The following is a 23585-nucleotide window of genomic DNA, read 5'->3' on the forward strand; positions in this document are numbered from 1 at the left end:
ACTCTAAAGAGGAAAGAATAGCCACAAGTGACCAAATAGATCCAAAAGAAAAACAAGCAGAAACAACAAAGACCAACAAACAAGAGACTCACAGCTTAAACTGTCACAAAGAGACACAAACTGAGCAAGAAGAGGATAAAGAGACTGAAATAAGTGCAGGAAATGACCAACAAGAGACAGAAAGAGACACCAAGAACACAAAGAGGCACAAAATGACACAAAGAAACTTAATCCTACAAAAAAACAAGAACATGCCAAAAACACCCAAAAAACAGCCAGAAATGCAGTAAAAAGATGCAAAAGAGCCAAAAGATCAGGAAGAGAAGCAAAACTGCTCAGTGTCATGTGGATGTGGGCGGAGCCAGTCGGCAGGTCGGTCACATGTGATGAGGGACCGAACGTGTTCACCTGAGCTTCCTGAGACCGCCCCCTGAGGGCTCCACGCTCAGGACGCCGGCCTCTGTTCGGGCCTTTTGGCGGCAGCTTCGTGATCGTTCGTCTTTTGATCCTCGATGATGCTTTTTGGCTCTTTTTGGTTATTTGTGTTTTTTTTGTGCAGTTTTATATTTGTTTGCTGTTTTCTGGCTGTTTTTGGTGCTTTTCCTGTGATTTTGTGGTCCTTTTATGGCCGTCAGTTTTTATTTTGTGGCTGTTTGTTTAATCATCGTTTGTGTCTTTGTGATGCTGGTTTCTGCGTGTGGTGATGTTCTGTTGTTCTATTTGTTGTTATTTTGTGTCTGTTGTTATTGTTTTGTGTCTTTGTGATCATTTCTATGTTTTTGGTCGTTGTGTATTTTTTTTGGTCAGATATTACGTTTGTAAAGATGCCCCGCCCCCTCCGTAAATATGACCGGCCCACCCAACATCAGTGATCAACAGTAATGTTATGATGTTGAGTATGATGCTGTGTTATTCTCATCGTCTGCAACATCAAAGTGACGGCAGAATGAATGAATGTGTGATATCAGTGTGAACGACTTCAGCTCCTTTTGGCCTCTTTGACGCTCACACTTTGACCTGGAGTGTAAATTCTTGTCTGAGGCCTTTAAATATATGTTTAATAATAATAAAATAATATAAATATAAAATAAAAGTTAATTAATAATTAATTAATAGTTAATAGAAGAATTCACATTATTTTCATAACAAATTAAATAATTCTCAGTGCAGTACCAGAAATGACCACCAGGAGGAAACTGAACAGAAACACACCTGTGAAGATTCGGCCTCAGGCGTTTGAGGGGAGGAGCTTAACTTCAAACACAAAAGGTCCAACTAAAGAAATAAAAATAAATCCAGTTTATTAATAAGAGAAGGGGGCGTGTCCAGCCAATCAGAGCGCATGTCCCATAATAACCCAAACACAGTAGGGGAACTATTTTCCTATAAAGGCCGGTGTAGGTATTTTATATTTTTATTTTTTTAATATTATGATTTTTAAATGCAGCATTTTTGTGCTATAAACTGGACCTATTTCGATATTTAAATGTTTTAATGTGTTTATGTGAATTAATGCTGAAGCTTAAAGTCTGCTCAGGTTTAAACCCAGTGCGCATGACAGTGCAAGGCCTTTGGGAAGCTGTACAATTTATTTTTATTTTTATTCTGAAATATTAAAAATGGTTTATTTAGCTCTTGTTCATCTCGGTGGATAAAGAGCCCGTGAATAATTTTCGCTTTATTGGGAGGAAAAAGGCCTTTCAGACGTTTCAAAGGCATAAAAAAAATCTTGTCACAGAATCATAAAAGAAGGATAAATAATATTAATGAGGGAGGAGAGGAGGAGGAGAGGAGGAGGGGCTTTCTCTCTCTCTTTTCTTTTTTCTCTCCGGACGCGTAAAAACGAGCAGGAAGCGCCGCGCGCACAGAGGACGGAGAGCCGCGCGGAGGGAGCAGCTTCACACTAAAAGAGCAGAAGAAGAAGAGAAAAGAGGAGGAGAAGAAGCGGGGGAGCAGGCGGAGGACTCTGCTGGATGTAGCTGTTTGCGGCTGTTTTGCGGGGAATGTGCGGCTCCTCCGCAGCTGCTCTCCAACTTTGCGAGTCTCTGCTCTCATGCCGAGAGGCGGACGCAGAGGATGGGAGTTACCTGGTCCTCCAGATGCCTCGCGCTCTTCCTGGCTCTGCACATAGGTGAGCGCAGAAAGTCACGCTTTGCGGGTTTTTCTCTGTAATTGCACCAAATTCCAGGATGAAAGCTGCGCTTTTAGACGTGTTTGCAGATGATGAGGAGCTTGTTTCACGTTTGTTATCATGAAAGAATTTTTCTTCTTCTTTTGTGACCTTTAAAGTGTCTCTGTCGCCGCTTTTCAGTCACTTCTCATTTTTATTTCATCGCCTGCAGAAATAAAAGAAAAACGCGAGTTTCGGGTGAAATGTTCTGCTCCTTTGAGTTGTTCTGAGTCTGCGCAGAGCCGAGGCCGTCCGTGGGGCAGATGGAGTGTTTTTTCTGAATCGTGTCGGTGCTGCTGTCCGGACTTTTCTTGTCCCGATGAAGCCGCGCAGACATGTGAGCGGCGGTGGGCTCCACTTCACATTCGGCGCGTGCGCGTGTGCGTGCATGTGTGCGCTAACAAGGGGAATGCCCCCCTCCCTCCGCCTCCTCCCCCTCCCCTCCTCGGTGTCCCACGCTGGACGCGTTTTTATTTGATTTGAATCATTTTTAATTCAAAATGTGAGAAAAATAAAAACACGTTTTGTTTTATTTCGCTCTGATTTTTACGGCCCTTCGTGATTTTTAGTTTCGAGTGTTTGAAGCTTCACAAAAGAGAAAAAGGCCTGAAAAAAAAAATCACAGAAATGTCGGAGCGGATCCGCAGTGCGCGTGAAACCCGGAGGATGGAGACGGCACGAGCCCGCGTTTAACCCCTGCAGCTGCAAAAAATGAAATGAAATAAAAATAAATTAAATTGAATAAAATATAATATAATACAATAAAATGAGCCGATACATTTCTTGTGGGCAGCCGGGCTCGTGCACGCAGGAACAGCACGTTTGATTTCAGCTTTCACGTAAAAATAAATCAGGTGTTTCCGCGGGATCCGTCTAATAACTGGAAGGAAGGAAATTAAAAATTTCCACGAGCAGAGACGCGGAGATGATTTCTGTTTTTCTGCTGTTGCATAACGACGCTGTGGAGGATGGCTCAGTGTGTGTGTGTGTGTGTGTGTGTGTGTGTGTGTGTGTGTGTGTGTGTGTGTGTGTGCAGAGGGATGCTGAATTATTCAGGACGCAGAGTCCTCGGTGCTGATGTTAGTCAGAGCTCCGAGCAGGAGGTGAAGGAAGATGAGGAATCAAGAGAAAATCCACGCGCGCGCTTTCACGTCCTTCACGCACAGCGGTGACCATCAGAACCGAGCGAGGCCAAAATGCGTGGAATGATTCCACGCAGGTGATTTTTCCCTGCAGGGAAACGTCTCCTCCTCCTTCTTCTTTCACTCACAGAGAATCTGATCTTCGTCCCGTTTTCATGTTTCCGCCGTGAATCTTTCGGCGTCTCCGAAATGCTGCAGTCTGATTGGTCCGAGGTTTGGCGCGCCGCTGCAGCACAAGCCTCAAAATCAGTTGAACAATAAATTTATGACATGCACATCGAAAACACGGCTCATGTTCACGTGTTTGGCTGTTTGTGAAACTCACACGTGGGCATCAAATTCAGAGTAAAGATCAGAATCGAAACTGTGGAGATTTTGTGGATTTTTAGGGTTAAAATTTCCGTTTTTGGCGCATTTTTACGCACGAAAATGGCCTCGTGTGTAAAGGAGGTGGGTGTGTCCGCCGCGTGAAGCTACAGCACGCTGCTTTTGGCATGACACACTGCAGGCAACAGTGTGTGTGTGTGTGTGTGTGTGTGTGTGTGTGTGTGTGTGTGTGTGTGTGTGTGTGTGTGGTGAATGAGTGCACGCGTGCTTGATGGGAGGCGTGAACGAAAAAGAGGGAAATTAATTAATGTGCACGACAGCGGGTTCCATCAAACAGGAGTAATAAAAAATAGCAGATAATTATAATAAAATAAAATAATAAATAAATAAAGATCATGTGTGTGCGTGGGGGGGGGGGGGTGCATTCTTTTTTTAATGGATCAGAAATAAAAGCATCTTTGGAGATGAGAAAACAGAAATTTCACGCGACAAAAATGAGTCGAAGCGACTGAAATGTGTAAGAAAGAGAAAGAAAACGGGGAAAATATAAAGAATAAAACAAACGCGCGCAGCGGGTTTTTTAAGGCGCAAACCAGAAATAAAAACGCAACTTTTGCGCAAGAAAAATGCTGCAAAAAGCCCCAAATTTACCCCCAAACTGTCGCAAAGCTCCGTTTGGATTTCTTTGATTCTTTATTAAAAATAAATTCCCGATAAAAACGTTAAAAAACTCAAATTTGAGCTTTTGTGAAGCCGAGACTGGGGAGGGCGCGTTTTTCTTTTTTATACACTTAGTTGTTGCAGCCATATCATGCAGCCTATTAGAGATGATGTAATGCTCCAACATACAGCGGGAGAGAGACAATGGAGAGTGAGGGGGAGGAGGGGAGGAGGTGCGCTTTCATTCATTTATTTATTCAGATTAAATTTCGGGAGCAACAGGAAGCAGAAACGTGAAACCCGCAGTGACAAAAATCACGTTAAGTTCAAAATGTTTCCAGAAAGTCGCTGAAGATTAAACATGAGGCAGAATTTAAAAACGCGATTTAGATTTTACTCAAATCAAAGATTCAAAAAAGAAAAAACAGGAATTCGATCTAAAAAATGCAGAAAAACCAGAATCAGGGTCATCAAAGAAATGCTGTCACGTGCTGCATCCTGACAGGAAGTGGGACAGAATGGGGTTCTTTTAACGGTGCCTCACGCGCATCCTCACGCGCTCGTGTTTCGTCCTCAAACTCTTTAAAGCCAAACACGGATCTTATTGAATCTGCGACCTCCAATAAAGAAAATTCAGCTTTAAAAAAAAGATCTTTTTGTTTCATTGTTGAAAAATAAAAAACATTTTTTCCTTCATCTGACAAACAGCTGCTCGGCTGCTTTTTCTACTGGATCACGTGGTCTGTGGTGCCTCTGCTGGTCATAAGTAATGATTTAATGCTGTTCACTCATTAAACACAGCTGTATAATATTACATTTTTATAAGAAAATGTGTCCGAGGAGGATAAATAAATAACATTTCGTATTATTTTAAATGAAAACATTATTTTATGGAGATTTCTGTGACAATAATTTCATTTAATTTAAACAAATAAAAAGAAATGAAGAGATATTATGGGGACACATGGGAATATTAAATAAATAAACATGTTATAATATTAAAAAGATAAAAACCTTAAAATAAATCCTCCTAAAGCTGATTACAAAAAGTCAAAAATTCAAAAAGATTCTGAAATAAATCCCAGAAAAAAAAAAAAGAAATCAATAAAAATTCCAGATGAACAGACGAGATGAATCACACTGGATACAAATAGTTTGCTGAATTAATCTGTTGGATTAAAAAAAGATCATCTTAATATTTTGGGGTTATTTTAAAACTAAACACAAAATGTTGTTTAATAATGAATGAATAAAACAAATTAATACATTTTTATTCTGAAAACATTTAAAACCTTTTAAATAAAAATGATTTTTAAATATTTCAGGTCAAATCGTCAGTACGTTACAATAACAGTAATTTAAATAAGGCTCATCATTAATGCTAATCTGTGTCAGTGTCATCAGAGTATATTTATACATCGATTAGAATAAAAGACATAATAAAATCACAGGTTCACTATCAGCTGATGTGCGGCGTTCAAACCCAGCTCGTTAAACGTAGCTCTGTGCAGATTTAATGAATCAGAAATACGAAGACGCAGAAACATGGAAACAATCACGAGTTTCATTTTTCAGAGGCAGGTGTGGTTTCTGTCCTAGCACGCCTTCACTGCGACACACGTCACTGGATTTATTGTTTCAGACTAGTGCAACGAAAACGTTTGATCTTATGATCTTATCACTCGAGCTAGCACCCACTCTCTAATTATGAAGTAATCAGCTGGAGACAACTGAAGGCCGACAGAGACTGAAATGAGCACAAAGACAAAGTTTGATCGATGGTTGAGCAGAGATCTGAGGTCAGGCTGTAGTTAGTGTAGCTTAGCATGAAGCCTGGAGGATCAGCGAGCCTGGCTTTGACCAAACTCCAGAAATGCATCTTCCAGTTCGCACCTCCAAATCTTCTCTCTGGTTGCACAAAGTAAAATTTAGTCGAGTGAAATGTGCTCGCTGTCTGGCTTTTATTCAGATTACAGAAAGTTCACAAAAGGAGGACGTGCAGTTTGTGTTTGTGACCACAAGGAGGCGTCAGGAACACAAATGTTGTTATTTAAACAGAAACCATTTAAAGGCCAAAAACCTTTAAATGAAGATCTTTGTTAAATTGTTCTTTTATTTTGAAAAACCGCCTGTTTAACCACATGCTTATCCACCTGATTGTAAATATAAAACAAATGAAAGGATTTTAATTATGCAATAACATAAATACAGACTGCTGGTACATTTTCTCCGTGTTGGTAACAGGAAACAAGCTTTTATCTCCAGGTTTTGGTCATCTGCCTCTGAAAGCTGCATTATTGAAGCACTATTATGCTAACAGGAAGGGAACAGAGGGCTTTTAAAGGCTTTTACTCTGAAAATAATGATAGAAAACTGCTGGGAGAGAGCGCAGAGTGAACCAGGCCACTAAAAAGTTCTTTCCTGTTGTTGATCCTCCATAAAGAGGATCCTGTAGTGACCCTAGCTCATCGTGGACATGTGTGGAAACAGGTAGATCCTACGTGGGTGATCAGTCTCCCCCTCGTCCTCTAACAGCCGCGTCTCGTCCTACACGTCACGCCGTGTTAGCCCACGGTTTGATGGAGCGGAACCGGACAGCAGCACCCAAACCAATCAATCAGCCCGATCCCCTGCTTAACGAACCACACGCACGCAGTCACAGAGGTCGTGTAAAGGGGTGTGTGTGTGACTGCATGGGTGTAGGAGGCGTGTCACATTTGGCAGCTTCATAGAGGCGTTTCCCTGTCATGTATGTTAGTTTGCTCTGATGTGTTTCTAATGAGCAGAAGGAATAAAACCAACACAAACTGGAGCTGCGTGATCGTAGCACTGAACTAAGACTCCAGCTCCACATTATAACAGCTTTAAGTCTGTTAGCGCTCCCTGATACACCTGTGAGAACATTTGTAGATTCCACTTCTGTAAAATAATATTAGAAATTTTGCTCTTTTATTCTCAGATTTCACTCTCAGCTGATCTGATCACTCGTGCACTGTGCGGCCATGTTTTCATCTGTTTGTCTTCTATGATCTCCTCTTTGAAAACACGCTGCTCTTTGACAAACATGCTTAAGACCAACGAGTTCGTCTGAAAGGATGTTCGGCTCGCTCCGTTTGCTGATGACTCCGTGTTTTATACGTGATTTGATTTCTGCTCAGTCGGCTGCAGAACGAAGCTGGGAGGGAGACTGTTAACATCTGGACTCGTTCCTTTGATAAAAGAACAGTTTCTATGTGAATGTTTTTAGTTTCTGGTACACAGAGTTGACCCACTGTATTTAAGACTACATATAGACTGAACAGAAAAGTCTTTCAGGTATTTTTGTCCACCATCATGAGCAGGCGAAGTCTCAAACTAACCGTGAACCAAATTAAATCAGTACAAATGTGGAGTTTCACTGTGAAAGCTGAAAAAAGGTTTAAACTGGGACAAAAAAGATATTTAAGGTTTAGAACAAGATGCAACAGATCTAAAACCTTTGTGCTGTAAGCTCCCACAGTTTGCTTTGATGTAAACGTCTCCATTGTTTCTCACCACTCTTCGTCCTCCTCTTCCTCCCCTGCAGTCTCCGTGTTGCAGACGGTGCTGGTCAGTGCTGGTCAATGTGACTCGGTGTTCAAGGGTTTCTCAGACTGCCTCATTCAGCTGGGAGACAACATGGCCAACTATCCCCAGGACCTGGACGACAGGCAGAACCTGCACCAGATCTGCACGTACGTTTACCACAAACACACACAAACACACACAAACACAACATCGCATCAGCGGGGGCGGGGCTTATAGCATTGATGCAATTTATTTAAAAAAGTAAAAAATTCTAAGCAGTTTTCTTACAACGGTTGAAGGTATTTGTTTTTTCCCTCTGGATCTTTGTTCCAATAAACGAGTTTGTTTAATTAAATATGTTCAAATATGTCATTTAAAGTCCAATAATGCGCAATCACATAGCAACAATAATTATAGTGCTAAGCTAGGCTACTAAAGGACATCAATCCACGTCTAACAAACCTCTCTGGTCCAAATTATTTCACCCCGTTAATCAATAAAGTGAAAAATATTAAGCTGATGTAAAAGTCAAATCAGTGTGTATAAACAGCAATGAGTCCATAAGAGGTCACAATGAGACGAGAGGTCGTTTCATAGTCTGCGATCAGACTCGCAGAGAAAACACTGCATTCACATAACACAGGAAATGCTGTTAGAGCGATCCTCGCTGCAGTTATTGATTTTATAGTTTCCGTCCTTTTCAAAACTACATGTGACAGTAATGAGTCAGAGGACAGAGATCTGCTCTCGTGTGCCGACAAACTGGAGCTTAGCTGCAGTGGTTTGGTTTTACGGGGCCGTGTGAACTGGTCTGTCTCTAATGCCGAGCCCCATCTGTGACGCCGTGAAGAGTCTGCCACTCTGATCTCACAGAAACCAGTAAGAGTGATTTAACCGCTAACCCTGAGGGGGAAACGGGTGTAGTCAGTGGGGGAGTGCGCATATGTGCAGCCCAGATGACCCCCACCACCCACCATCTTCCCTTTAATCCATCCCACCACCCAAACCGGGTGGGCACCAGATGGCACGCTGCAGCAAGGAGCCCCCACCCCTCCCCGCACACACATGACTTTTTAATTCAGTGACAGCTCCATCACAGCGGTGTTGAGGCGTGGCAGGAGGTGCGCGTTAATACGCCTCCTCACACACACACACACACACACACACACACACACACACACACACACACACACACACACAGGCGTTAATTGCTCAGAGATGTAGCATCGACACGGCTCAGTTCAAGAGGTCAACATCAATAATAGCAGATTGGAAGATTGGATTAGATATGCTGTGTGTGTGTGTGTGTGTGTGTGTGTGTGTGTGTGTGTGTGTGTGTGTGTGTGTGTGTGTGTGTGCTGAAGCATGTGTCGCCACATTAACTTGGAGGGGGATGGAAAAAAACTGATGGGACAGATGAGAGAGAAGGACAAAGAAATAAAGAAGAAAACAAGCAGAGAGGAAGAGGAGGAGAAATCAGGCCAAGTGAGCACAGGAGGGAAAAACACGAGTATTAATATTTTATCAAACCAAGAGAGTGAAGAGGGGAAGACGAGCAGAGGGGGGGCTGTAGTAAAGGAAGGAGACAGCTGACGAGTCATTACCTGCGACGCCCTCCACACATTTTATTCTGTGAAGCTTTAATGCATGACTGTAGTCTCCAAGTGTTAGACTGTAAAAGTTCTACACTCATAACATGAAATAAAGGCCTGTAGATTCCCACAGTGGGGCCTTCAGCTGGATCACAACATGTGTGATCATAAATTCTTATCATTTAAAAACAGCTTCTAAACTTACATGATAAGGTTTCAGGATGAGATGCAAGTCTTTATAATCTTAAAAAGATTTCTTTGGACTGGATCCAGAAACAGATACATACAATAAAAAGGACTTTTTCAGCTTTTGATGCTGAACGTGTCTCAATGTTTACTGCATCATTATCAGTATTACTCAGTATCGTTGCTACAGGTGGACGAGGAGGCGCCCAGTCTAACAGCATCACGTGTGGAACACGTGTGTTTGTGCAGCAGGAGCAGAAAACCTACAAACTCAAGCAGGACTTTAACACTTTAAGTAAACATGTAGTTCCTGAATTTGAATTTAGTTTGCAGGAGGCATGACCAGCTGACTCTGTGAGGACGCGGTGTGCAGGCAGTTTCCACCCATGTCGCTGTGGCCACGCCTCTTTCAAACAGATAATTATGGATTCGTGGAGAATAAAAATATGCGGCTGCAGATTTGGGAACATTAAAAACAAAAAATAAATTGCGACCAGTTGGAAGAAACAAAGCTTTAGTTGTATGTGGAGTAAAAACATTAGAATCAGTAAAGCAGCTTCTATTGTAGGCGTGCTCCTGTGTGGAAGCCGCTAAAGGCAGCCAGTGTTTTGCCTTCAATATTGAAGTGTTTTGCTGGGTAATGATGGAGACGGCGGCGCTGTAATGGGCGCAGGCTGCAGCTCTCGAGCTCCAGCTTTGTTTTACTGGAATATAAAAACTAGATGAAGTTCACCGGCTGGATCTTCATAAGCTTTTTCCTCTCTGTGAGTTCAGTGCTGCCAGATTCTGGGATGGTTTCCACTCTTGGCTCTGCTCCTCAGTGTAGCTGATGCAGTCAGTTTAAAAACCAGCCTCCCACTGCAGTCAAAAGCTTGTGGCGTTAATGCTTGCTGTGTTTTCTCCTGCCAGTTACTGGGATAACTTCCACTCCTGTGCCACGACGGCGCTGGCGGACTGCCAGGAGGGAGCGACGGACCTCTGGGATAAACTGAAAAAGGAGTCCCGAAACCTGAATTTCCGCGGGAGTTTGTTTGAACTCTGTGGCGGCGGCAACGGAGCCCCCAGATCTGCCAACGCCAGGGGCCTCGCCTTGGTCCTAACCACACTGCCCACCATACTGACTTGGCTGGCGTTTTAACAGAAATGAGGAAAAACATGGAAGCACAAAGCGAAAAGAAGTAAAAAAAGAAAAAAAAGGAAAAATCCAACTGAAAAAAGAAAATAGGACAAGAGTGATAGCTGCTCTTCCAAAATACTTCAAAGTTTGAACTCATCACAAGAAAATACTCCCCGAATGGATTTTTACTGCTAGGTCACCGTACGGCGGCCCAGGTCGCCTTCCTGGGACATCTGCAGGCCGCCGTCCTCCCGGAGCGTTCATCCAATCACACGCAGACGCGACCCAGAGGCCGATAACATGAAATATTCAACACGCCTTTGAAACGATGACAATGATGAAAATCTGATGGATTCCCGTCCGCTTACAACCGTGGAATTACACAGTATTAAAGTCAACCATGAATTATTGATGTTTAGTAGGCTCGGCCTAGACAGCGCTGTGTGACTGCAGGGCGCTGACACTGTATCAGGCTATATATTAGAGTCCCCGTGTAGCCCATGGTACATATTCATGTGTAACGCGAGGCCACAAAATCAATAAGACGAGCCAAGGCCTCGAGCCGATTCAGACCTGACGCCTCATTTTCACCACGGACAGATTCTCCTTTTTCTTTTTTTATTACGCCAAGTAGACTCTGTGGTATATTTGATGGACTGAATGCTTCGTGTAATATTTGTACTCGTATTGGCTGTTTGTTGTTTTCAGGCCACGGTCACACCAGCGCTAAATGCAGTCGTAATAACTGGCAGCAAAGACAGCTTACCAAAATTACACATTTTACAGGCAGAAAAACTGCAATGACACTACTGACCTTTGACCCCTACAGCATGGCTCTCAATCAACAGTATTCTTACATTCATAGTGTTGTATTTGGTTGTGGAGCTGGCCGGGTTGCTGCCATGCCACGTTTCTGGTGTGACCGTAGGCTTGTTTTTCTTGACCAAACTCTGAGGTGCAGAGATGTGGTGGAGTATCAAGCCTGCTTGCCCTTAAAGAACAGTTTATACTGTTGTTAACGTGCATGATATCAGTTCAGAGACTCTCAAAACATTTCAGGAAATGGGCACAAAAACATTAAATGTTTTATAAGACGTTGTCAGGTTCAAGTTAGTTTTTGCTTCTGTTGGAAGGACACTTGTATTATCTCGATGTTTCATTTCTGTATTATTAGAATTGTTCATTTTGTTACTGCTTTTTGGTGGTAATATAAACTCAACACTTCCTGTAAGAGTTTCAAATTAAAAGCCCTTAAGAAACAATCACAACAAAGAACAACAAAAAGTGAAAATGGCACAGTTACATTTAAGCAACAGCTGATGACAGGTGACTATATATTGTGAATAATAAGGACATACAGCTGACCTTTAACCAAGCATTGCATTATAAATATTATGGACAGCATTAATTTTAAACTCTTTTATTTACAAGTGCATAAAGCACTCAAAAAGCTTAAATTCAAAGTAATAAGCCCTCCTGGGCACCAGCACATAGTGCCAGGTAGTTACTATGCAACATACTAGATGTTTTAATTTTAGCTTTTTAAAAAAGAAATAAAAGATTAATTGCCATTATTTAAGCATTTGTTTATTTATATGGTGGAATTTATTGTGCAACCACTTAAACTCTGTCCATGGTCAGAAAACAATAGTCAAGAAGCAAGCTAATGTTAGCCAGCTAGCTGTAACTTGGCACCTATGTTTAAAGTTTTCGTAACGTAAACGTATAAAATAATGAACACATGATAAGCTAACAAACTTTGTAATCCAGATCAACCCTACGAGTTTTGATGTGACCGCTAGAGTACTTTACTATGTTGGTTAGCTAACAAGCCAGCTTTAGCTAACATTAGCAAGCGGTAAGCTAGCTTGAAGGGACTATTTGGATTCCCACAACTAAAGAAATTTCCTAAACTGAATCTAACTCACTGTTTTGGCCCCACTAGATTAAACGGGCTTTATTCTCGCTAATGTTTGCTAACTTGTTTGTAATCATGTAAAGGTACTTTACCGCAGTTAACAGTTAGAAGAATGACATGATTTAGGATATGCCCAGTTAAACTAAGTAATTATATTATAACAGCAGAAATGTACGTCATATGTAAGAGACATGCATAGCTTATGTCTTACATTTGTTTTCCCAGGTTGTATTTGGAGACAGACTTTATTTATTTATATCAACTGTGCTTCCTGCGATGATCAGAGAGCTACCGTTTAATTAAAAACTCCAAAATTCTGTTTGAGAATATAAGCTAGCTGTAACCATATTGTGTCCACACCTCCAAATCTAGCATGACTCAGTGAAGCAGGCTATGCCCAAAGTCGATCAACGTGTAATAACTTAGCAGTATGGCAGTAGTTCAGCTAAGACATGACATTTAAAGAGATTAGAGTAGCTAGCAGGTTGGAGGCTAAAGCAGATAGTATTTGTGTTAGCAAGTAAATTGGATTGCCATGGGTTAGTGACTAAAACATATTACATCAGGTTAGCTAACAGTTTGTATTTGCAGCTAAACCAAACACTGTTTAGCTTTAGCTTCTCCTTCATGAATTACCCTTCAGGTAGAACATTTCCTCACAGAGATGATGATGAATGTCTTAAATCACTGTAGCCAAAACCTTTCTGGTTTATAGCTCGAGAAAGTTGTTACGACGTGCTCATTTCCTGAAATCCCACGAGACCAAGGACTCCGACTGATGGAAACTTGTTTTGGATGTGAAAGTAGCAACACATTGAAATTAACTTTAGTTCCTGTTGGTGGGTGACATCCGCCATCTTTCATATCAGCACAACCACGTGTTAGAAATGAATGACTTTGAGAGCTAAACGGTTACTGCGAGGAGAAGCTGAGAGCAATACGAAGACGCGACTTCATGGCCAGTGTAGCTGAAAAAAAAAAAAAGAAATCACGAAAAAATGATGATTAAAAAAATCAAACCGTGGCTGAAGAGTGATATGACTGTTGCCATTAAGCACATCCCCCCTTTTCATACCAGTGATCCATACTAGATGATCTTAGCGGTGATATATTTTAGGTCTGTATGTTAGATTAAAAGCAGAGTCCCAACAGTATAGTAGCATCATGAACTACATAAATACAGTAAATGAATTTGAGGAGGGAGTTTATTTCTTTGCCGAGGCACCGACAATGTTTCCACTGCCTTCTGATGAAAAGATGTGTACTTCTGTTTGTTGGTTTGTCTCTTTGTTTGTTTATGGGGATGTTGCAAAAAGAGTTTAAAAAAAAATCTTACGAAAATCATCTAAGAAGAGAAAATGTATATGAAAAAGGATTTTAAGAAAATAAAAACTCTATTATAGATAATCTATCCCAGACTTTACAGATTATAGGCCTACTGAGATATTAAAAGATGAATAAATAAATAAAAGATTGCTAAAATGATGAAGAGTATTAAATAAAACGACAACTGTTTGAAAATGATTGTGTGCTGTGGTTTTAATCTGGTTTGCTGAGTTTGAGATGATGGAGCTGGGTTTGGAGTGTTTTCATTATTAATGAAGGAGAGTCCCTGAGCTGCCACATGTCTCAGCTCTCAGTTTATATTGACTGAGACAAAGAGGTTCAGGAGGAAGAGGAAGGGGGGAGGAGGAAGAAGGTTGACTGTGTATCCTGCTGAAGACATCATTTGGATAATTCATGCTGCCAAAACCCTCAAACCGACCTGGATTTGATTTTATATGGACCGTTAAGTCTTTAAAATATCTGATGAACATCACAGGATGAAATAAATCTGGTTTTCATGCGTCAGGCGGACAAATTAAAGGAATATTCTCATTAATTTCCTTTTGTTTAACTGTTTTTTTAAGCAGCATTCAGCATAAGACCTTCAGATCTTCTGATACTTTAATGACAGAACTGTAAAATATTCTTGCTGATGAATGACAACATCAGCAACCTTTTTCCATCTGGGAAATATCAATAGTTGCCCGGTGGATGGACTGAATTTATTTGCTGATTGGAAGCAGTTGCAGTGACCACCTGGTCATCCAAAAGTTGAGCAATAAACGTAACCAATAGGCGACCACGTTCGATTGAAAGGCGATTGCACAGGCCGTCTGGTGGGAGGCAACCTGTCTCCAAACAATCAGTGAACTCTGACTGCTGGCAGTGACTTTTAGATAAACAATTGCCGACTAATTTCCAAACAGATTGCCAACATGTTGCAATCAGTCTGAGTCTGAGCTGATGAGCTCCTGACGTGTTTCACGTGGTTGTATTCTGGTTATATTTCTGTATAAAAGCCAGGATTGTTGCCACATGTGTAAGTTAGAAATTAAATTGTCGCAGACATGATCCACATCTTTGAAGAAACCATTTCAAAGGTAACAGAATCACAGGTTCATTACATGCAGGTGCAATAATGTAGGTCATGTCTCCCACCACTCTTTCCCCTCGTGTGTCTGCAGGATTTGGACCCTTTCAGCAGCAGTTTTGGGCCAATTCTGCCTAATTTTACCAGCTGCTACGTGATGCATTTAAACAAAACTGTGGTTTGTTGTTCAAATGAAAGGAGACACGAGCTCCATTAAAATGTAAAAATAGAAATATTAATGTTTTTGAATGTACGTATGAATATGGGATATTATACATGAAAATGTTCTTGTTTATGAGTGCGCAAAAAGTCAAATTCAACAATGGAATTAACTTTCTTCAGATGTCTGTTACTTTACTCCAGCATAGTAAAGAAATATTAAAAACTACAATAATAATAAGCTTCAAAATTTAGATTTTTATCTTGGAGGCAAAATTACATAAAAAAGTTTTTCTTAGATTTGAACCAAGTATAGACTCTGACATTTGCAAATGGTGGAAAAAGGTAAAAATAAAAATAATTAGGTTTAAATGAACAGATGGAGAAATCTGAAAGATGAATCCAGTTTATAGGAACCAAAAGCTGCAGTTCCTCTAATGTGCAGCAGAAGCTCCCGATCGATCACCCAGCCCAGCACACGACACCAAACCAGACTCAGTATCAGAATAAGCTGTTTGACAAGTTCTTCATGGCAGCAACCCACAAATGCATGACTCATTACTAAACTGACCACAGCAGAGGCGGTAGGTCATTGGCTGGAAACGAGGGTCGCGGGAGCCCGCCACAGCTGCCATAGGATGCGCATGCGTGCCGTGTTTCTGCATTAATATGGATGTGATGGGGAGGGAAGCGAGGACCGGGCAGATCCTCACAGAACATGGAGCAAAGGTCCTCCACTTCCACTCAGCGATATTTTAACTCCTCCTCACGGAGAAGCTCCAAACACCTGCAGACCTGCTCAGGAAAAAGAGGAGATGTTTCATCAGGATTTTGTGTTAAATCCAATATCTTCCTTCTTCTATAAGAAAACAATAAAAGGAGTCCAATATGAAAAAAACAGGATCAGTTTTAAAGGCTCCAAATATTCAAGTCCTCTCACGTTAATTTAAATATCTAAAAAAGACAAATGTGTTCATCTCCAGATGTTACAACACAAAGAGAAGCTCACCTGTGTCTAACATTAAAAAACCTGAAACCAGACAATCAGCGAAACGAGACAAGAAAAAAACCCTGGAAATAAAACCCTGAGCTGCAGTAATTGCCTGAAGAAACAAGAGCAGGCGCGATTTGAGGCGAGCTGCTCATTAAACATGTATGGAGGGAAGCCTGCAGGATGGAGGGAGTCCCGCGGGATCCGCAGGCTTCTAATAGTCTGACGCCGTTTCTTTCAGCCTGCATCTTTTCTGAAAGAACACCGTGAACAGGAGCTCACACCGACTCGGCCTCGTTTGTGTTTGCAGCACAAGCGTGATATAATATGATAGAAGACAGGCTGGACTCACACGTCAGGTAGTCTGCTTCAGAGTCGGTGGGGGGCACAAAAAAGAAACAAAATAAACACCAAATAATGAAATATGTGCAAGAAAAACATAAAGTCACAAAAATGAGAAACAAAATGGCCTTAAAATAACGAAAAGGTCAAATTTCCCCAAAGAATGAAAAATGATATAAAACAAAATCAAAATGAGACGCACAAAGATCCAGAACATGACACAAAAGCAGAGACACACAATCACCCAAAACAGAGCAAGTGCAAAGAAAAGAGAAAGAAACAAAAAATGAACACAAAAGGTTTCTGCACATTTCTAAAACTGACACAAAATGAAAAAACTAAAAATGACAATAAATTTAACACAGAGAGAAACAAAACCACCAAAATTACTAAACAAATATGAATATAAACACACAAAAACCTAAAAAAAGACACAAAATATAAAGACAAATAAAAATCACACAAATTCACCAAAACTGACCAAAAACCTCCAAAAGACACGAAATAACAAAAAAGTGAACAAAATGACAAAGAAGACAAAATCAGAGAAAAGAAACACACAGAGACACAGACACACACACACACACACACACACACACACACAGACACAGACACACACACACACACACACACAGACACAGACACAGACACACACACACACACACACACAGACACAGAGAGACACAGACACACACACACACAGAGACACAGACACACACACACACACACACACACACACACACAGACACAGACACACACACACACACACACACACACACAGACACAGACACAGACACACACACACACACACACACACACACAGACACACACACACACACACACACACACACACACAGACACAGACACACACACACACACACACACACACACAGACACAGACACACACACACACACACACACAGACACAGAGAGACACAGACACACACACACACAGAGACACAGACACACAGACACACAGAGACACAGACACACAGAGACACAGACACACAGAGACACAGACACACACACACACACACACAGACACAGAGAGACACAGACACACAGAGACACAGACACACAGAGACACAGACACACACACACACACACACAGACACAGAGAGACACAGACACACACACACACAGAGACACAGACACACAGAGACACAGACACACACACACAGAGACACAGACACACACACACACAGAGACACAGACACACAGAGACACACACACACACAGACACACACACACACACACACACACACACAGAGACACAGACACACAGAGACACACACAGACACACACACACACAGACACACACACTCACACACACACACACACACAGAGACACAGACACACAGAGACACAGACACACAGAGACACACACACACACACACACACACACACACACACACACACACACAGACACACACACACACACACAGACACACACACACACACACAGACACAGACACACACACACACACACACACACAGACAGACACACACACACACACACACACACACACACACACACACAGACACACAGACACACACACACACAGACACACACAGACACACACAGACACACACACACACACACACAGACACACACACAGACACACACAGACACACACAGACACACACACCGCTGAACTGTGTGACAGGCTCCAGAGAGGCCACGCCCACAGCGGTCTCATTCACACGTGTGCCGAGGCCGCGGTCACACAGATCCTTCTCTCACAGACGATGGCTTCAGCTTCAGGATGAGGACAAGGCTCTGAAAACAACTGTTAGCACAGAGGGGGCGGGTCAGACACCCCTAACCTCCGCTGGAAACAGGAACCCGCCCCCTCCTGATTTCCCTCCTGAGGTCACGCCTGAGGCAGGGAGCTCCTGAAAGGTGAGAGCAGGGATCACGTTCATTCAGAGGTGCTGATTTTAGACTAATTCTACATTTATACACAGAAAGCGATGATGCTGTTCACCCACAGCCACAAACATGCAGTTTGCAAACGCCTCTGGACCGCGTTAACGACATCATGTGACCAATAACACGGCTGCTGTGAGGTCACTGCACCAGCAGAGAGGTGTGGTGGATTCAAACACACCTGCAGGTAGAACAGGACTGCAGTGCAGCATCACTCAGACCTAGAATAACATGTTTATTACCAGGGGCACGATGTGAGCGGCCTGACGGCGGCGATGGAATCAGGATGGCGGTCTGCGGAGAATCACTCTGAGACTTTGTAAAAACAGACATTTAATCTGTGAAATTCAAAGCAGGCCGGCAGCTCGGCCTCTGTGAAGCCGGAGGACCAAAATAACCTCCTCGCTCTTCTTTGGGATTTCAGCTGGTGGTGTAAATGGGGCGGATATCGGCCCGGTCCCCCCGGAGCAGCACGCCGACTCCAGAAGACTATTATGTGGGAATCAGCAGGGACCTGAATCGAGGTTGTGAGCCGTGGCTGTCGGGCAGAAAAGGCCAACCGACGTAAACGCGTCCGGCCGCTCGTCACAGCAGACCAGGCTAAAACTGAGTTTGCTGCTGTTTAAATGGGTCGCCGGCTTTTACTTTGGCCACACTTCGTCCCGAGGACGAGCTGCAGAAGTGGATTAGTGGGTTGGTGGAGAGTTTCTGACAGCAGAGTCATACGAACTGTTCACGGCGACTTTTAGGAACAAAACAAGTCCTCGGGTCAGCTTGACGAAGCCTTTAAGTTTGTTCCAAAGAGATCAAAACCAAGGAGGCTGCTGATGGACGAACCCTGGATCAACACCGGGGGCATGTTCAGGCTTCAACGAGCTGTACAGTCATACTGATTGTTCGATTAACTCATGGAGCTGTAGTGAAGGAGCACTGCTGCAACCAACACATTTCAAAGGTGCAGATTTTAAAGTGAGGGTGAACGGTCTCAGTTTGTGGTCTGTCGCACTTTCCACACCTTAGAGGAGGGCCGGTTTCCTGCAGGTTTTAGACGTGTCCTTGATCCAACACAGCTGATTCGAATGCTAAATGACCTCCTCAGCATGCTTGCAGCTCTCCAGAGGCCTGGTAACGAACTAATCATGTGATTCAGGTGAGTTGACCCAGGGTGAGATGTAAAACCTGCAGGACACCGGCCCTCGAGGCCTGAAGTTGCCCCGCCCCCTGCTTTAGAGCATCATGAAAGCTTTGTCCGACTCCGTAAACTCTGTGTTATCGGTTTCTTGGTTTGGAGGGAAAGTTTCAGCTCTACAAGCTCAGGTAACTCTACAGCTTTGTGCCATCCTCTCTTCTCCTCGAGAAAACCTTAGAACTATAGAAAGTCTTCCTCCTCGCACCTCAGCGATTTTCACCTCAGGAGCTCTTTAAAGATCAAGCTGCTTTGGGATTACATGTGATCTTTGCTCATCATGTAACTGTAGCTGTAAAAGGTCCTGCGGGTTCCTACCTGTGGCTGTTTAGAGTGCAGTGGAGCACCTGAGAAAGTAAAGAAACCATTCATCCACAGAGAATTCGTACAGAACTTCAGAATTTTGAGATTTTGCCTCTAATCTCATGGCTAGAAGTTGCTTTTAATGCTGGGAGGCTTTGTGAATGCCGGCCCAGGAAGCTGCTGGTCCCAGCCCGAGAACAAACAGAATACGAGTCTCTGCCCCAAACGTCAGACTCTTCCTTTAAACTCCAGATTACTGAAACCTGCACGGAGCAGACAGCCGACACATGACAGCCGCCTCCTCCGACGTGACGTGTCAGACTCTGACAGGAAGAAGAACGTGTGGAATAAAACCAGACGACGTTTCCGCTTCTGCTGCTTCCATGTCAAGTCCGTCATCCGTCTGACAGTCCCGCGGGACGATAAATCTGCAGACGACTCCTTAAATCGTGATGATTGGGATCCGTTTAGGCGTCAGACCGCAGAGGAAACAGAAGCTCCGTCTGATTACACTGATCTGCTCCCTGGTCCAGCAGGAACCAGCGCTCGCCCCTGCCAGCACCCTGTAGAACTGGGTCATTGCTAAATATATTAGCGCTCCAGCCGCCTGCAGCTCGGGGCGCCACTTTGAATGCAGAGCATAAACACACGGGCCGGGCCGGCTCTACGGGACCGCTGCAGCATCTCGGTTCCTCTCCAGCATCCCCACGTGAGCCGCACGACCCGTCACGTGACGTCTATTGATAGAACTGCAGAGAGCAAAAAATAATCTGGGCCGCAAACAAAGCAGACGTCCAAAAATCAGGCAGCCAGCTGGCAGGAAGGAGAAGCTTCACTGCGTCCCCTCGAAAAGAAACCAACCAAGACGCTCAGGCTTCCCCGGTTTACTTCGTGCTGCGGGATTTCTGCCTTAGAAGAACTACGACTGCACCCTCTGCAGCTGCCAGCACTTCAACTCAAACATTCCAGCCATAGATTTAGGAATAAAATGATTTCCAGATTCAAACCCAGCAGAAGCAGCCACGCGAGCAGCACCTCCTTTTAGCCGACTCGCCAGGTTGTGCTGACAGATGGGTTCAGATTATGTAGTGTATGGACTGTGTGTAGGTTTCTTCTTCGTGCAACTTGGGCAACATCAGACAAACACAAAATTTATGGATGCACAAAAAGTTTGAGCGGTGAAGACAGATGGTGTTAAAGTGGCTGAGGAAACTGGAGGAACAGGAGTGCTGGCAGGTAAGGAGGTGCTCGTCCTCGGACAAAAAGTGACGAATAACAGCAGGTACGGGTTTGCACTCCTCTACACTGACTGTGCAGTTGTGCCTGCAGCTCATGTGCATGTTGCTGAGAGTCTGCAATGAGGATGCACTGAGCTGGCAGCCAACACCTAACCAGCAGTCCTCACCAACCAAGCCTAACTAAGCAGTTTGTGGAGTCTGAAACTCTGAGCTGGTTGGGGAACACCAAACCTTCGGGCAGGTCGGGATGCACCAATGAAGGCATGGCGTGACGTCATTAGAACAGGCTCTGGGTCTGATGTTTGACACACACCCAGTTTTTTCATTCTGACCTGAAACTGGACAGAAATGAGGGCACAGAGTTAAAGTCGTTCTACATGCATCAAAAGCGATTTCTATCCAGAGACTCTTTGCTTTTCTCTAAATCACAGCGTCTTCCTACCTGAGCACTTTACACAACATCACATTCACTGTTTTGTTCAATCGAACAGTTGGACTCCTGTGAACCCACCAGGAGCAACTTTGCCATACAGACTGGAGCAGATGGGGATGAACCACCAACGTCCCAGTCAGTAGATGATCTGCTCTACAGCCGCAACCAAAAAACCAAACAACCTCTAACCAGGTAGTTTTAATGTCATTTTGTAACTTTTGTGATCTTTTTAGACGTTCTGTCATTTTTATGATCTGTTGAAAACTTTATTGGTGGTCTTGAACCTTTTATGTGTTATTTTCTGATTGTTTACATGGTTGTTTGTGTGACTCTCAGTTTTAACTCGTCTTTGCTGTCTTTTCTAAATTCAGCCCAAACCTGTGAGGCAGACGCAGTTACATACATTACTCATCATTGCTCAGCTGCATCCACGTGATCCTTCTCCTGCGGACTGAATCTGCTCCACATTAACGGTCGGGGGACTTCGTTTGAATCTAACTTCCTACACTGTTGAAGCCCTGTTGGACCTCAGACTCATAAAAACTTTGGCTGTGACGCGACGACCAGCTGAGTTCAGTCAAAGAAAACAGGAAGACGCAGCGAGTCGCCCCGGAGAGAAGGAAACCGCCATTAATCAGCTGACAGAGACGGTGAGAGATGAAGCCGGACACCGTAGGTCATATAGGACCACACACACACACACGCACACGCACACGCACACACACGCACGCACGCACACACACACACGCACGCACGCACGCACGCGCACGCGCACGCACGCACGCACGCACACACACACACACACACACTGTGCTAATGAGTTATCACATTCTGCCCTCAGACAATAAATGAAGCAATCAATCACAGGGGGAACATCTGTGGAGCTCCTCTTAATTGCACAACAGCCTCATCAGCACTTTAACATAGCGAAGAGGAGGAGGAGGAAGAGGAGGAGGCAACATTTGTACTCCATGACTAAAAGACAAGACAGAGGAAACGAATGGCTGCTCGATTTTCACACATTTTCACAGAGGAGGAGGGGTGGTGTTAGAGATGGAGGCAACATCTGTGGAACATTTTAATCGCACAGCAGCTTCATCAGCACTCGAGGAAGAGGAGGAGGAATAATATTAGAGAATATGTATTGCACCTCTGTAAGGCTGCACACACAAGTCGTTAGGGCTCCAACACATGATGAAGAGGACGAGGAAACATCTGTACAACACTGTCCTAATCCTCCAGCAGGCCTGGCAGGCCTGAGGAGGAGGAGGAGGTGTGATAGAGACATCAGGTCACAGAGTCGGGGACGAGGAGGGGGCAGAGTGATGAACAATGTGAGGTGATGGTGGGAGCAGAGACTTCGTGGTGCTCAGTCTATGTGAGCCTCCACGTTCTCCCTGAAATGAGTAAAAATCCACCCGTGACCTCCGACTGGAGCCACAATTAGCGCCTCCGAGTGTGAGGCTGTGAAAGTGAGGAGGATACTTTCCTGCTCTGTTATGGGAAAGAAAGCGATGGCGAGCATGATGATCTGCATTCCCACACTCACCTGGGAACACCTCGGGGTCCTCCCAGTAGAGCTGGAGACGGTTGGCGGGGAGCTGGAGGTCTGAGACCAGATGCATGGATGTGAACCGTGGCACTGCTGTCCCAAGTTTTCTCCAGAACAGAGGGATCACGAGTGAGACGCGGCGGCGTCAGTTTGTGTGATCGTGGAGTCTGGAACTGTGCCGGAGCCCTGCTGGACGTCAGAGGAACTGCAGCTTTTAGCGCTTCCACACTTCATGTTTCGCACAAACTGTTGTGGACACTGAATAAGTCAGACAAGATTGTTTTCATGAATCTGTCCTAACTGAAGTCCTGATGAGTCTGCAGGCTTCAGCTCCTCATCTTCCTCGCCCCAGCTCTCACGTCTGATTTGCACATGTG

At 43.7% G+C, this 23585-nt stretch overlaps 1 protein-coding gene and 1 long non-coding RNA gene across 2 annotated transcripts; one reads left to right on the forward strand and one right to left on the reverse strand.

Annotated features, from left to right (window-relative positions):
• Positions 1–1843: 1843 nt before the first annotated feature.
• Positions 1844–14179, forward strand: nrn1a (neuritin 1a). The gene is made up of 3 exons (XM_026180568.2): positions 1844–2131; positions 7865–8012; positions 10533–14179. Exons 1-3 carry the CDS (start codon positions 2077–2079, stop codon positions 10759–10761), a joined length of 432 nt encoding a protein of 143 aa, XP_026036353.1. The 5' UTR covers positions 1844–2076; the 3' UTR covers positions 10762–14179.
• On the reverse strand, positions 4691–7968 carry LOC145431002 (uncharacterized). Its single transcript, XR_013911372.1, has 2 exons — positions 7834–7968; positions 4691–6207 (listed from the first exon to the last, which is right to left on the reverse strand). It is a non-coding gene; the product is annotated as an uncharacterized LOC145431002 (long non-coding RNA).
• Positions 14180–23585: the final 9406 nt, after the last annotated feature.

This window comes from Astatotilapia calliptera, chromosome 9 (genome assembly GCF_964374335.1).
Source record: "Astatotilapia calliptera chromosome 9, fAstCal68.1, whole genome shotgun sequence".
Classification (NCBI taxonomy): domain Eukaryota; kingdom Metazoa; phylum Chordata; class Actinopteri; order Cichliformes; family Cichlidae; genus Astatotilapia; species Astatotilapia calliptera.

Excerpts from the sequence above, each read along its gene's own strand:
- nrn1a (XM_026180568.2), top strand. The coding sequence starts at position 2,077 with ATGGGAGTTACCTGGTCCTCCAGATGCCTCGCGCTCTTCCTGGCTCTG. Across the intron at positions 2,132-7,864 it reads CTTCCTGGCTCTGCACATAG|TCTCCGTGTTGCAGACGGTG; the intron begins GTGAGCGCAGAA and ends CCTCCCCTGCAG. Across the intron at positions 8,013-10,532 it reads AACCTGCACCAGATCTGCAC|TTACTGGGATAACTTCCACT; the intron begins GTACGTTTACCA and ends TTCTCCTGCCAG.